The sequence below is a fragment of the Odocoileus virginianus genome, chromosome 30 (genome assembly GCF_023699985.2).
Source record: "Odocoileus virginianus isolate 20LAN1187 ecotype Illinois chromosome 30, Ovbor_1.2, whole genome shotgun sequence".
In the NCBI taxonomy this organism is placed as follows: domain Eukaryota; kingdom Metazoa; phylum Chordata; class Mammalia; order Artiodactyla; family Cervidae; genus Odocoileus; species Odocoileus virginianus.
In genome coordinates this window covers 32,806,596-32,822,190 of record NC_069703.1, presented here as the reverse complement: position 1 = coordinate 32,822,190, position 15,595 = coordinate 32,806,596, and the positions used below count along the sequence as shown (strand labels likewise).

The 15,595-nt window shown below is 55.4% G+C and overlaps 1 protein-coding gene across 2 annotated transcripts in view; it reads left to right on the top strand.

Annotated features, from left to right (window-relative positions):
• ECE1 (endothelin converting enzyme 1) overlaps positions 1 to 15,595 on the top strand; it is a 129,335-nt gene that overhangs the window by 55,295 nt on the left and 58,445 nt on the right. Inside the window, exons 1-3 of one of the 2 annotated variants that reach the window (XM_020874609.2) lie at positions 4,356 to 4,462; positions 4,696 to 4,782; positions 13,380 to 13,521. In XM_020874609.2, coding sequence (XP_020730268.1) covers positions 4,409 to 4,462; positions 4,696 to 4,782; positions 13,380 to 13,521 — 283 coding nt within the window. In that variant the 5' untranslated portion in view covers positions 4,356 to 4,408. Of the gene's footprint in view, positions 1 to 4,355; positions 4,463 to 4,695; positions 4,783 to 13,379; positions 13,522 to 15,595 lie in introns of those variants that run through there. The other variant, XM_070458871.1, reaches the window with a different exon arrangement.

The window sequence follows — 15,595 nt, the reverse complement described above, 5'->3', positions numbered from 1 at the left end:
TTATTGTCCTTGTTAAACATAAGTATTTAACTAACATAAAACACGGAGCAGGAAATGGCAACCCACTCCAGTATTCTTGCCTGGAGAACCCCAGGGACAGAGGAGCCCGGTGGGCTGCCGTCTGTGGGGTCGCACAGAGTCGGACACGGCTGAAGCGACTTAGCAGCAGCAGCAGGAAGTATGAGTGTGTTAGGTGGGCTTCCCAGGTGGCGCCAGCTGTGAAGAGCCCACCTACCAATGCAGGAAGTGAAGTGAAAGTCGCTCAGTCACGTCCGACTCTTCGTGACCCGATGGACTGGATGGCCTGCCAGGCTCCTCTGCCCGTGGAATTCTCCAGGCCAGAATGCTGTTGTGGGTAGCCTTTCCGTTCTCCAGAGGATCTTCCCAACCCAGGAGGGATGGAGCCCAGGTGTCCCGTATTGCAGGTGGATTCTTTACCCTCTGAACCACCAGGGATGCCAACTGCAGGAGACACAGGAAACACAGGTTGCATCCCTGGGTCGGGAAGGTCCCCTGGAGAAGGGAATGGCTCCCCACTCCAGTATTCTTGCCTGGAAAATTCCACGGACAGAGGAGCCTGGAGGCCTACAGTCCCTGGGCTTGCATAGAGTCAGACACAACTGAGCACACATAGACATAAGAATTCAACAGATCCCAGCTAGTTACTGGCATAAAAGGCAAGAACTGATGGGGGCTCTGGCCACACAGGGCAGCATCTCTGAGAAGCTGAGACTTGGAAACAGAATGTGAAAACGACTTGTGGGCTGTGGTCAGGGAGTCCCAAGCCTACGAATTTCACCCACAGCTGCTCTTTTTTTTTTTGCCTCTGACAAGTTCTCAGTTTCTTGGAAGATCCCCCTCCTTTGGGCAAACCAACACAAAAGCCATCAGGGTGACTCACATGATTAGGAAAGATGACCTGGTGGGATCACCCCCCGTGCCACTGAGCCCAGAGCCTCTGTCATCAGAAACACATGAGCGTTTATAACACTTCTCGTTTCTGTTTCAGCCCAGGCCTTTGATTTCCACAGGGTGGGGTTTCCAGAGCCGGGCACCATCACAGCCTCCATCTGTCTGTCTTTCGTCACCATGTCCTTGATGGATCTGGGGACCGTGGTTCCCACTGCTCCGCTCCTGGTCTCCGCCCAGTGCTTCTCACGAACTCCAGGCCCTCACTTCTCATCCACGGCTCAGCGGGGCCAGGAGAGGAGCGTGCAGATCAGGGTAGCATCTCCCCAGAAAGCTGCCGTTGTTCGTCCCTTTCCTAAAGCTCCCTGGCTGTGGGTGTCCTCATGACCACAGACGAGGCTGTCAGGGAGAACAGCCCTGGCCAGCCTGCCACTCACTGCCCCTGAAGGCCAGGCCATCCCCGCCTGGAGCAGCGCTCCCCTTCTGCACAGAGCAGGAGGCCAGGAGGCCCCACGGTCCAGGTCCTGCTCTGCCGCGCAGGAGCTGAGCGTCTGGGCTTCTCTGCAGGCGGTGTGGTGGGCTGAGGCAGCCAGGACTCCCATCCGGGTTCTCTGACTCTCTAGCCAGGGAGGGGACCGGCGGGAGCGGGAAGAGGGTGCTGCCGCCTCCCCATGCTCAGTCTCCTCTGCCAAGTGGAAGGGGGAGGTGGAGATCCCACCGCACCGGGCTTCCCGGGGTCAGGAAGGATACGGATGCCTGGGGCCCAGCGGCTCAGCGTTGGTTGGTGTGCCTGGCCCCCTCCCACATCTTCGTGAAAGGGAAGTGATACCTGCTGAGGCCAGGGCTGTGGTGGGTGTGGGGATCCAACAAGACAGTGAGCGGAGGGCCCCACCCAGAACCGGGCAGGTAAGAGACAGGGCTCCCCTCACCCAGCCACCCCACCACCCCCCTTGTTGGAATGCCAGCTGCTGACTGGGGCCCACGGTGCTCCCCACGGATGGAGACGGCTAAGCCATTCCCACGTCCGAGGTGGCTTCAGTTTCACTCCCCGGCCCCAGGGCAGGCGGCATTTCTAGAAGGCCCCCTCATCTTTTGTGTGCTGAAAAATAAACAGCTCTCCTCAGATTTCTGCTCCGGAGGTAGGTGAGCTTCCCGGTCATCCCTGCATGGACAGGCCGGCCTCGGCCCCTGGGATGGGCTGCCAGCCTCCTCCCTCGCCTCTTACTTTCCCTCAGATGCCGGTGGAAGCTCCAGCCCCACTCTAGGCCTTTGGGGGCATAGGGCCTCGCAGGACCCAGTCCTCCCATCAAGGTTCTCCTAGTTAAGGTGCTGTGTGCGTCAGTAGAAGGAAACCTGGGATGTGGGGAGGGTGGGGGAAGGCAGAAGACACAGCGCAGGGGGCCTGAGGCTGCCTGGGGCCAGAGAAGGCTGGGCAGGAGAGCTTTCCAGAAGGACTGATCTCTGAGCTGAGACGGAAGGAGGAGATGCCATTGCTTCACTGCACCTGGGCCAGTTACTTCCCCAAACCTCGGTTTCAGGTTCTGTAAGACAGACTGATGATACCTCCTTCAGCGTGAACAGTGAGAGGCTTCAGTGAGATGATGAGTGTAAAAGAACCGACAAATACCTCGTCCCACTAAGCGCCCAGGAAACAGTAGCTGCCTGCCGTGCCAGGCATGGGAGGTGTTTGGTGACTTGAATTTCTTTCTCAAGGGTCTTTTTCCTGGGGCAGTTAGCACCTGTTACTTAGTCTAACTGGTTTCCAAAAAAACCCAGGGTGAAATTAAAACAGCCCGGTGGCCCTTTCTGTTTCTCCGGTGAGTGATGGGAAGTCCTGCCCCCAGTGGGAGTGGAGCAGAAGACACCAGAATGAAAACTCTTCCCACGGACCCTGCCTCCCCCAAGGTCCTCAGACATGTTCCCCTTGTCCTTGGGTATTGCAAAATGAGATGCATTTTCAAGGCCCTTCCCCAGAGTAATTTTCACTTCTTTACTTGTTCTTGCGTTCATTTTAACAGTGTTTGGAGCGCCTGTGCTGTGGCAGCTGATGGGGATTCTGTGTCAGACAAGGTCCCAGTTCTGATAAAGCTCACAATTTTGGTGAGGGGGAAGGAGACAGACGTTAAAAACCAGCATAAATAAGTAACAGACTGCAGCAAAACAGGTTGCCATGATCGATAATTTGGGTTCTGCTCCGGGTGGCTGGGACATTTGAGGGTGTGATGTTTATGCTGACCTCTATCTGCAACAGAAATCTGCATGGTGGGGCGCAGAGACATGTTCCACACAGAGGGAACAGTGCTATAAAGATCTCGAGGGCAGGAGACACTTGGAGAGTCTGAGAACAGAGGGAGGGCAGGAGAAGCTGGGGCCTGAGTCAGCAGCGAGGTGGGACAAGGGGCAGGGTGGGCAGGGGCCACGGAGGACCGGCAAGGGGACTGTCCCCGCAGAATTGGGAGCCAGGGTAGCAGGATCTGAGCTTCCTGCTGAAGGCTGGGCTCTGGCTGCGGAGCAGGCTGGAAGAGGGCAGGAGGTGAGGCCAGGAGACCTCGGGGTCTGTCACCGTGGCGCCCCGGGTGCCACTCAGCCTCTGTGCCTGTCCCTTCAGGCATCTGTGCCGTCAGCTGTGGGAGGGACCCGGAGCCTGCTTTGGAAAGCTGAGGAAAATGTATGAATGCAGGGGGGTTCCAGGTCTCACCGGACAGGGAGGGTCCTTTGGGAAACTGCCGAGTAGGCTTTGCTGGGGCCTTGAGGGGCAGGGAGAGCGCCCAGTGCCCACCTCTGAGGGAAGGTGGAGGGAACGGGCCTCTTCTTGGCTGTCGGCTGGCCCCAGAGTTCCTGTTTTGAGGGTAAGATCACACCTTGGAGCCTGGAGCCAAGCATGGGCTTCCCTCCAGCACGCACAGAACATTTTTCATTCTAAGGAGAGTGCTCTGGAATTTTCTGAGATCATCGTGAACTCTGGCTTAAAGACCCCTGAACGAAAGGAAGGGGGAAATGGGGGGGGGGTGCACATGCCTTTTTTATTCCCCTGTGTGTGTGTGTTTTCCCCCAATCTTTCTCGCTCCCATGGGAGAGGCTGCTCTTGGCGCAGCTAAAGGACAATGGCGAGAAAAACTTCTCTCTTGACCTTTGTGGCCAAACTAGGGGCCCTTTCCTAATACCTGGCTTTTGGCATCTGCCACCACGGCTTATAGATGGGGGACTTCATGTTTCTTAGAAGGAAGGGTGGCCGCGAGCCCCTTCCTGCCTGCAAGCGGGAGGGGCCTCTCCCCGACCCCCACCCCACTCCCCGACCTCTGGGAAGGGGGAGAAGGCTTCGTCTCCCTGGGGACTCTGGGGGGCGGTCTCCCGGCGCGGCCGGGGAGGGAGCCGGAGCCGCGCGGACCAGGCTCCGCCCTCGAAGGTGGTGCGAGGCCGGGCCCAGCCCCACGGCCGGCCCTCCCGGGCCAGAGCCGCGGGCGCGCGGCGGCGGGGAGCGGGCGTCGTGGGGTGCACCATGCGGAGCCTGTGGCCGCCGCGGCCGGTGGCCGCGGCGCTGTCGGCGCTGGGGGTAAGGCGCAGGGTTGCATAATCGGGGAAGGGGCGGGGGGTGGCGAAGGGAGGCGGGACCCCCCTCGGCCTCCCCCGGCGCGGGCCTGGCCGTGGGCCGGTCCCGGTGTCCCGGCCGGGGCGGGGCGCGGCGGCGGCAGCGCAGGCGGCGGGTGGCCGCTTCCCTGTTCTCCCCATTCGGGCGTGGGAGCCATGGAGGCGCTAAGAGAGTCGGTGCTGCACTTGACTTTGCAGATGTCGACCTACAAGCGGGCCACGCTGGACGAGGAGGACCTGGTGGACGCACTCTCCGAGGGCGACGTGTACCCCAACCACCTGCAGGTAGGCGCCCCCAGCCTGTCAGCCACCGGGGGGCGGGGGTGGGGGACCCGTGCCAGCCCGCCAGCCCTCGGGCTCCGTGGGTTTAAAAAAAGCCTTTTCTGGGTTAGCAGTACCCCTGAGGCGCTGGGCTCCCCAACAGGCCTCCCCTCCCCACTTCCACGCGTCCCCAACCCCTCCCGACCACCTGCTGCTGGGTTACAGACCATGTGGCCGAGCAGAAGAAGCACCCTCGAGGGGTGAGCTGGTCCAGTTCTCTCTTCACGGGAAGAGAACGGTCCCTGAGTGCTGAGACTTGCCCAGAGTTTTAGGCAGAGCCTAAAACCTTCTGAGTTGTCGCATGCAATGTCCCGGAATCCTGTCAGTCCTGGGCAGACGGGGAGTGGTTGGTCACCCTGTCTGGCAGACATTACCCCACGTTCTTCCTCTTCTTCCCCAAACCCTGCATCCTGGCGTGGGAGCCCAGCCTCCGCTCCTCGGCTCTCTGCCCCTTCCAGCCTGTACTCGGGAGGCCCAGGCCCTCCCCCACCAGGCGCTGCCCCCCTGGGGTTCAAATGTGCCCACCAACAACACTCAATGCGGCTGCTTTCTGCTCTCCCCCCCCCCCCCCCCCACCCCGGAGGGATGAGCTGGGGCTTCCAGACCAGGACCTCAGCCCCGGTTGGGCGTGAACTGAAACAGGTGGACCTGAGGAATTTGGAAATACCAGAGGATGCCCAGGGGGGCCCTGTGAGCTGACACCTGAAGAACCGGCTTGCAGAAGGCCCGGTGAGCCGCTCAGCCTAGGAGGACTTCTGCCAGGTCGACCCGGGGAGGCATAGAGGAGGGTCTTGGGGCTGCTGCAGGAACTGATACCAACTGATACGCCCCCAGAGGGAAAGCGTAGGTTGTGTGGAAACTTAGGCTGCCAGGCCCAGTCCTACTCGGGCACACCTCTCAGAAGCTGGGATCATGATACTAGTAAGGGAAACAGCACTGATTGATATTCGTTCAGTAGACCCCGGGGAGGTCCCAACCCGACTCTGGGTGGTCTGCACACACTGCAACAGGACTCTGTAACCTACACGGTCCCACTCAACCTTCAGGAGCAGCCCGTGAGTTGTTGTCTTTACTGCTCCCCCTTACAGACGAGGAAACTGAGGCTCTGAAAGGGGAGACAACTTGCCTTAGGTGCACTGGAGCTAGAAATCCAGGAGTAAGAAATCAAACCTGGTCTGTCTAGAGCCACTTCCCCGTGGACCCTTCTGAAGAGGCTAAATCCAGCAGGAAATTAGATTCCTGTGGCAGGCGCTTTTGCCTTCCTGAATCAAAACAGCATCTAATCAGCCGTCTTTTTCAGTCTCATCTTTCACAGAAGGTTCTAAAAATATCAGCACAAAAGCATTTCAGAATTCACAACAAAGTAATGTGCTGTGTTGTTATCATCATAACGGCAGCCCGCATGGGTATAGACCTTTTCAGGCCACAAAGCACATTCGTCAGCCTGAGGCCGCCTGGCAGAGGGGAGGCACCCAGGTCTCTGAGATGTGGGGGGCCCAGGTGTGAATGTGACACCACCTGTGATCCTGGGCGATCTAAGCTTCTCTTCCTGCATCTGCACAGTGGGAGTTAAGAGAAAATGACCGTGGTGCATGTTTCAGGGCCTGCCAGGATTGCTGTTTGTGATCGTGAGCTAAGGGCTCTTGTGACTGTGTCACACTTGACAAAGCTGAGTCTCAGAGAGGTTAGGGACATTCCTGTGGTCACAGAGCGCTCATGTGGTTGGAATGTAGTGTTGATGCCCCGACACCAAGCCACCCAACCGGGTATATCGTCCACTTTCACTACAGAAAAAGCCCAAATGCTTGCCCTAAGGATTAGGAGGCATTTCTGTAGGTACCCAGCCTGGCTTTCCTTGAGCCTCCACAACTTCCCCAAAGCAGACTAGCTAACGATTGTTCTTGTAAGAGTGGAGAACCTTTTCATTTCATCTTACAGAGTTTTCTATGAGTTTTATGTCTTTAATCACAGGAAGTTTTTTCCAGTATAACAATTTTGCATACTAATTTGTGAAAAAAAAGAGTCAAGTATAAAAAAAATTTACAAAGAGACAGTAACCCCACCACTCAGAAATAACTACTTCTCATTTTTCACATTTGCTTGTATGTATTTTTTAATATAATTGAGCTCACTCTGCATCCATAACATTTTGTCCTACTTTTTTCATTTAATGCCACATCATAAGCATTTTTCTGTGTTGTTAGAAACTTCGGAAACATCAGCTGTACCTCAGTTTTAAAAATACTTCCAAGGAGTTCCTTGATGGCTCAGTGGTTAGGACTTGATGCTCTCACTGCTGAGGGCTGGGGTTCGATCCCTGGCCTGGGAACTAACATCCTGCAAGCCTTGTAGTACAGCCAAAAAAATAAAACAACACTTCCAAAACATACTGCCATTAAATATGATAATACTTTATGGTACCAATATATAAAAATACATTTACTCAATCTGCTACAATTGGACAATAGACCCAGTATCTGTAACACTGTGGGTGACCAGCTTCTAACCTTTTGAATAATTTTCTATGAGTAATTCCTAGAAACTCAACTGTTCCCTCAATTTTAGGCTTTTTAAAATGGATCCAACCCCCCTCCTCCACCCACCAAATCTCCATCTCTTGACAGGCAGCTATAAAAATCAGCTACTTGATTTTTCAAGATTTTGAAGCCCGTTGTTCCTGAAACTCCCGAGTTGTCAATACCAACACTAGTAAATGACAACTTGCATCTTTCAGCCAAACTTGCCACCTTTTGCCTGAACATGCTGACAGAGTGTTGTATTTAGCTGGAGCAAATTTCTACTTGTACCTCACCTGAAAGGATTTTTCTTTTCCTTGATCTCATATTTTTGCCGTCAACTAAAATTCATCAGTGTGGACTGAGTGCAGAGTTTAAAGCCCCAGCTCTGACATGGAGCCCCAACTTTGCCTCTCATGGGCTCTGAGACCTGAAAGCTACTCAGTTAACCAGGTTTTTTTTTTTTTTTTTTACAAGATGGGGTTGATAATAATCCACTTCTCAGAGATGTTGCAGAGATTGAAATGAGACAATCCAAGTGAAAGCACTTAGTGTAATGCACAGAAAATGTATTTGGTTGGGATTATTATAAAAACTCACCCGGCGTGATATCTCAGTGATGCCCTAAACATAATAGCTTTGCCTCTGTTTGGCTCAGACTGGCTGCCTGGTCTCTGTCCCTCCAGGTACATGCCACACACCGTTTCAGTGGCTCAGAGGGAAATAACTTAAGTCATACCTGCAGCTGGGGCTTCCCAGGTGGTAAAGAATCCTCCTTCCAATGAGGAAACACAGGAAACAGGTTCGAGCCCCGGGTGGGGAAGATCCTCTGGAGTACGAAATGGCTACCCACTCTTGCCTGGAGAATCCCATGGACAGAGGAGTCTGGAGGGCTACAGCCCACGGGGTCGCAAAGAGTCGGACACGACTGAGCCCAAACTGGGAGCAGAAGGCCACTGCTGCTGCGGCTTGGCCACTTCAGTCGTGTCCAGCCCTGTGCGACCCCATGGACTGTAGTTCACCAGGCTTCTCTCCAGGGAATTCTCAGGAGTACTGAGTGGGTTGCCGTGCCCTCCTCCAGGGGATCTTCCCAACCCTGGGATCGAACCCAGGTCTGCTGCCCTGCAGGCAGATTCTTTACCACTGAGCCACCAGGGAGACCTCCCACAGAAGGCCACAACTATTTACCAAAACCTTTGAAGCTCATCCAGTTACCCCTAAAAGTCAAATTTACTTTTCAAGAAAAAGGAAAGCCAAGATACTTAATTCTTGGTGGTGGTTTTCTCTAATCCCCCCCACACCCCTTCCCTTCATGCACAGAGCTGTCTTTTGTCGGCAATTGCAGAGACAGTCCCATTAAGTACTTTGAAAAGATCTCTCTGCTTTCCAGCAGACTCTTTCAACTCCATCTGTCTGTTTGATCTTTTTACTCTTGACCTTAGGGTTGCTTTAGGATCCGAACTGGTCAGACCTTACACCTCATCTAGCTTCCTCATTTTAAAAATAGGTGACTGGGACTTCGCTGGTGGTCCAGCAGTTAAGATTCCACACTTTCAATGCAGGGGGGGGGCACAAGTTCGACCCCTGCATGGGGAACTAAGATCCCCCAGTCTGCATAAAAAAATATATATATATATATAAATAGGTGACTGAGGTCCAGAGGCTGCCCAGGGACACACTCGCGATCTTGATAAAGCCAGGGTTGACCTTTGACTTCTCAGGTTCATGCCCTTTCTCCTGTGCCATTGACAGCTGGAAGGTGCATCTTCTAAATACTAGACTTGGATTCCTGTTGAGATGCAAGGAGTCCGCTCCCCCCGAGCAGGTACTGATTCAAGCTGCTCTCAGTCATTGGGAGAGTCAGGCCGTGGAGCTGAGGGGCTGGTAGGGCTCTGGGAGGAAGTGGAGAGGACGGGAGGGCTTCATAGTTTCAGCCTGGCCTGGCCCCAGTGGCCTTAGCCAGAAGCCTGCCATGTAGAAACTGTCTTGGAAGAAACTTCCCCAGCCTAACACAGGATATCACGCAGCGCCAGGCTGTCACGGTCTGTCTGTTCCGAGGGGCTGACTCGGAGGCAGGCGGCCCCGTCTCCCTGCCAGCCCTCCCCGGGGTGGTCTGGGCTGCAGGGGGTGGGCTCCCTGCCAACCCTTTGGCCAGACTGACTCCTGTTGGCCGCTCCGCTCAGCTCAGGTCGCTGGTGGACCAGGCGGTGTCTCAGGAAACAACTGCCTTCCCTGCGGACCCCCTGCTTCCTCCGAAAGCCGGGCTCCCCACCCCTTCTGCTGCTGGCTTGTCTCCTGGGCCCCAGGTGTGGTGGCCTGTCCTCGCCCGTAGAACCCGTTCTTGCTGGGAGCCTCGCTGAGCCAGGCGCTCACTTCTGTAACCGAATATTGATCCCTCAGCAGGGCTTTGTTCCCTTGGCTGTGGCAACCCTGGGAACTTCTGGGCTGGATGGCTCAACCGTTGCTCTCTCTCTTTCTCCACCTCTGTTTCCTGCTTGGTCTTCCTCTCTACCTTTCTTTCCAGGCATCCTTTCCTTTCTATCTCATGCTCTCCCTGCCTCCCCGGACCAACCCCTAGGATGCTAAGCCGGCCAGTGAGCTGAGCATTCACGATGATTGTGACCCCACCTTCCAGGGTAAGCTCCACTCCTTGGCTGCTGCTGCGCCCAGTTACCTCTCTGGAGACCAAGTGGGCTGCCCGTCACTAACCCTCCGACCCTCCACGTTTCTGCAAGCCCCTCTCTCACGATCCACATGCCGTCATTTCCCAAAGGCGGGCTCTGAAGGAGGCAGGGCGCGGAAGGGACTCACTGAGCCAAACAGCCCCAGCCCCAGCCCCAGCCCCGGGCACGGCACCCGGGAATTGGACAGCCTGTCCTGGAGTGGCCTCTTGACCCCGGCACAGTCTGCTGGTGACTTCTCCTGCCGTGGGAGACTGCATCTGGACTTCGGCCCTCAGAGGCAAGGCTTGTCCAGAAGCCAAGAGGCCCTTCTGCCTGGTGGTTAAATCCAGCAAACAACCATACAAAGGCTAAAAACTCTGCCTTCAAATTCCATGTGCCCTTTCTCCCTGGAATTATGAATGTTTAATTTAATTTGGACTTAATTCTGTTTGCGTTTTGCAGTGAACGCCATCTGTCTGTTTGATGTTAAACAGGCGAGGCGAGGCTCGCTGCTCCTGGTGGGCAGCGCGGCCACGGGGCTGATGCTGTGGGCTCAGGGGAGATGTGGGTTTTCTTGTCACCCTCTCTGCCCCCTGCTTCCTGTGTTTCTTCTGGAGCCAATACTCACACTACTCTTGGGGGTGCTGGGAAGATGGAATAGCATCATCCAGCAACAGAATAGAATTAACACGGGCGCCCAGAAGGCCCTCAAGCACCAGCTGCCGTGACGGCTGCTTTTGCCCTCCTTCCCTTTGTCCTTTCGTCCTCTTCCTTCTATTTCTTCTTTCTCTCCCTTCACTTCCTCAGATTCCCCGCACCTTGCGAGTTTCCTGCCAAATGTCAACATGAATCAGCCATAGGTATCCATATGTCCCCTCCCTTTGGCAGAAAACAACAAAATTCTGTAAAGCAGTTATCCTTCAATTAAAAAATATTAAAAAAAAAAAAAAAAGTTTCCTGGATTGCCCTGGTGGTTCAGCACTCCCCTGGTGGTCAACCGTCCCAAAACGGGGGGTGCAGGACCAGTCTCTGGTCAGGGAGCTAGGATTCCACATGCTGAGCTGTGCAGCCAAAAAAAAGACAGTTTCCTGCTTCCCCAGCCCCGACAGCTGTGCTCCCTGGCTTCCCAGGGCTCTGGTGCCTCTTCAACCAAGGTTAGCCATCGCTTAGCTTTCCACCCCTCTCCCCTTGAGCTGAGCCTTGATAATGGATGGGGTCACTGAGAGGCCCAGCAGGGGAGACAGAAGGGGAGCTCAGTTCCATGGCCCGGAAAGAGTGAGAACCAATGTCAGCATCCCCAGACAAGGCAGCGTCTGCTTCAGACCCTTTGAGGGCCCCTCTGGATCCCAGCGCCCCCAGTGAACTGGGTGAAGGAATTGCTACCTCTGAGAAAGTGCTTCATAGACACCGAGGCTGTGAGCATGTCAGCATCATCCCAGGCTATGTCTGCACCAGGAGCGTGGTCAGAATCTTCATGTCTCACCGTTTTAAAAAGGTTCTTCAGGGGAGCTCCCTGGTGGATCAGGTGGTAAAGAATCTTCCTGTAATTCAAGAGACCCGGGTTTGATCCCTAGGTTCGGAAGATCCCCTGGAGAAGGACATGGCAACCCACTCCAGTATCTTTCCTGGAGAATCCCATGGACAGAGGAGCCTGGCGGGCCACAGTTCACGGGGTTGTAAAGAGTCGGACACGACTGAGCGACTCACACTTCGGGGCTTTCGGGAGGCGGTGTCCCTCCCTGTACCCGCTTTCGTGTCCCAGCCTCCTGGACCTCCACGCAATTCTCACCAAGCCTCAAGTTCCTTTTCTCGGTTTTAGGATCCATCATCTTTTTTTGCGTCCCCACAAGGAGTCCTTGTCTTCCCCTTTCACCAGTGCAGCAGTCCCCAGACATTTCCTGTTCAGAAAATAGCCAGCGATGACCATGAGGCTGCTCGATGCCCTTCGCTTAGGTGACTGCCCTCAGGGTCCCCAGGCGTCGGTGTCAGGCTCCCTGAAGGCTGTGCCGTGGCCCCCAGTGGCAGCCGTCCTCTCAGAAGTTGGGGGCCACTCTCAGGTCAGAGGCTGGGTCTCCCCATCTCCCCTGGCAGGCTGTGGGCCTCCCTGCCTCCATGCCCGTTCCCCTTGAGCCTTGCTTCTCCTTCCACCTTGACTTTTCCAAAGGGTGAATCTAATCCCATCGTTCCAGCCCTGGGAAGAAGTCCCCCACCTGTAACCCGGCTTATAGCACCCCTGAGCATCCAGGCCTTGCCCCTCTCCTTCTCCCTTCCCCTCCCCTTTCACCTGGTCAGCTGCTACTTATTCTTTTAAGACCCAGCCCAGGGGGCCCCCACCTCCAGGAAGCCTTCCCTGACTGAACCCCTGCCCAGCCCAATATGTTTCTGTATCTGTCTTTCTGCTGGGCGGTGAGAGCTGAAAGCGAGTGGCCCTGAGTTGGTGCTCGACTGTTGACACGTGGCCACAATGTCACTGAACTGAACCCCACCTTCAGGGTTCCCTTCCTGTCCCGCGGCCCCGGCTTCGGCAGGAAGCACCTCATCGAACGGAGAGGAGCCCCCAGCAGGCTTCGGGTGTGAAGGCCGGGCCCTGGGCTCAGCGCTGTAGGCTGGTGGGTCCCTCCTCAGCTTGGAAGGCCCTGTCACACCCTCCCCTTCCTCTCATTGTGCCTCCTTTCCTGTTTAGCTGACTGTGAGTTAGGCCGAGAACGTTTTTTCCTCCCTCTGAGGACCTGCTGAGATGGAGCCTTTTCCCCTTTGCATCCCCCCTGACGTCTCCCAGGACTCGATGCTCTGACCCGTGGGTGGGCTCTGGGATCCATACCTTTGGACCCAGATCCGAGCTCGACCCATCTAGCCGTGTGAGCAGAGGCAAGGGGCTCACCCCTCCGGGTTGCGGTTTCCTCATTTGTAAAAAGAAACCGGGCGTGCAGTCCTCGTGGGGCCGAGCCGGCGTCGGCGGCCCAAGCTGCCCGTGCCCCCATCTGCGCTGCGGTCGTCAGGCTGGGGGTTGTGTCCCCCTCAGAGCCCAGCCGGATGCGCCCTGGATGCCTGCGCATGCAAACATCCTGTTCTTTTTTGAACTCCTTACTGGAGAAACAGGGAAAAACCCAATCTTTTTTTTTTTCCCCTCCTAAACCCAGATCGGGTGACACAGAAAACACAGGCGCGGCTGGCCTGAGCTGCTTGACTGCGAGCTGCTGAGCAGCGTGGCCGCTCCTCTCCCGGATTAGGACGGGTTCCGTGGGAACCAGACCACCCCTGAGACAGGAGGGCGGCCCTGATGTCTCCCCGGGGCCAGGACCTGCTGCGCAGCCCCCTCCTCCTGGGCAGCGAGGGCCCCGGGCTCACGTCCTCCCCGTTCCGCCTGCCTCCCGCCCTGCAGGTGAACTTCCGAGGCCCCCGGAACGGCCAGAGATGCTGGGCCGCCAGGACCCCGGTGGAGAGGCGGCTGGTGGTGCTGGTGGCGCTTCTGGCGGCGGCAGTGGTGGCCTGTCTGGGAGTGCTGGGCATCCAGTACCGGACAAGTAGGTGCCTCTCTCTGTGACGGGTCTGGGCTCCGCTCACTGCCGCCCCGGGCTGTGGCCGCGTGTGTCAGCGGCTGGCCTCCGAGGCTCAGGGGGAGCTGGGGCTGGGGGGCTGGGGGGGCTGCTGCAGACTGAGGCCTGGGAGGTGGGCGGACAGGTGGTGATCAGGTTTGGGTGTCAGGAGGAGGTGAGTGTAAATCCTGGCCTGGCAACTTGTTATCCTTGTGACATTGGACAGGTCACTCAATCTCTCAGAGCTTGTGTGTTTTCTGCTTTCAGTGGAGACACCGGTGGTCAGTTTGAATTCCTCCCACAACTAGCCCACGTTTCTCTGTCCAAACCTGTGTAGCAATATGATCAGACCCCACTTTGACCTCTGAGGATTCGGGATAATCCTCAGATTATCTACCGGGCACATACCTGGTGACCGGCAGACCTTCTCTGGCTTCAGTTCCAGGTACTCTTATTGTTAGGATGTGGGCTGGTTAGACATGCGGGCTGACCCTGTCGCCCATCAACAGTTCCAGCAAAACAGCAGTGATGGCTTCCGCTTGCTGAATACTTTCCATGCACCGAATACCTTGCCTCTCCTTTACAGATGTAATCTTGTTTCCTCCTCGCTGCCACTCTGTGAGGTGTGGTTGCTTCTGGCCCCATTTTCTGCAAAGGAAACTGAGGCAGTGAAACTACGCGGTTTGCCCAAGGCCATGTGCCTAGTGCGGGAGGGATTCAGCCGTGGGCTGGCGGGCCCCAGAGCTCAGGCTCTGTCTTCGGTGTAATTGATGGTGCACCCTAGTTTGTGTTACCCCAGGAAAGCTGTTCTTTGAGCCAGGGGACCTTTGCATACCTCTGTCATCTCATTTCTCTGTCCTACCTTGTATAGTAATATGATCAGACCCCAGTTGGATCCCGCTGTCAGGGGTCTGAGGCTGGTTCTCTATGTCTGGTTGAGTGTATGTAGCAACTGCCTCTCATAGAATCCATGCTCCGTAAGCTCTTATGGTCCAGGAAAGGGCAGATCCAAGCTAATAGGGATGGGAGTCCAGATAGTTCCAGGATCTCTTTCTTCTCTGTGCCCCTGTATCCAGCTCTCTGATGGCAAGAAGCCACCTGGATGAGCAGCCTCTGGGGCTTCGCCAGCAGTTTAACCCCATCGACTTTGTCACCTGGGGCTCATCCCATCAGAGAGATCGTGAACCTTCATAGGATCTGTCAGTTCAGTTCTGTCGCTCAGTCGTGTCTGACTCTTTCTGACTCTGTGAACCGCAGCACGCCAGGCCTCCCTAATTCATCCCCAACTCCTGGAGTTTACCCAGACCCATGTCCATTGAGTCGGTGATGCCATCCAACCATCTCATCCTCTGTCGTCCCCTTCTCCTCCTGCTCTCAATCTTTCCCAGCATCAGGGTCTTTTCAAATGAGTCAGCTCTTCACATCAGGTGGCCAAAGTATTGGAGTTTCAGCTTCAGCATCAGTCCTTCCAGTGAACACCCAGGACTGATCTCCTTTAGGATGGACTGGTTGGATCTCCTTGCAGTCCAAGGGACTCTCAAGAGTCTTCTCCAACACCACAGTTCAAAAGCATCAGTTCTTCGGTGCTCAGCTTTCTTCACCGTCCAGCTCTCACATCCATACATGACCACTGGAAAAACCATAGCCTTGACTAGACAAACCTTTGTTGACACAGTAATGTCTCTGCTTTTTAATATGCTGTCTAGGTTGGTCATAACTTTCCTTCTAAGGAATAAGCGGCTTTTAATTTCATGGTTACAATCACCATCTGCAGTGATTTTGGAGCCGCAAAAAATAATGTCAGCCACTGTTTCCACTGTTTCCCCATCTATTTGCCATGAAGTGATGGGACCAGATGCCATGATCTTAGCTTTCTGAATGTTGAGCTTTAAGCCAACTTTTTCACTCTCCTCTTTCACTTTCATCGAGAGGCTCTTTACTTCTTCTTCACTTTCTGCCGTAAGGGTGGTGTCATCTGCATATTGGAGGTTATTGATATTTCTCCTGGCAATCTTGATTCTAGCCTGTGCTTCATCCAGCCCAGCGTGTCTCATGATGTACT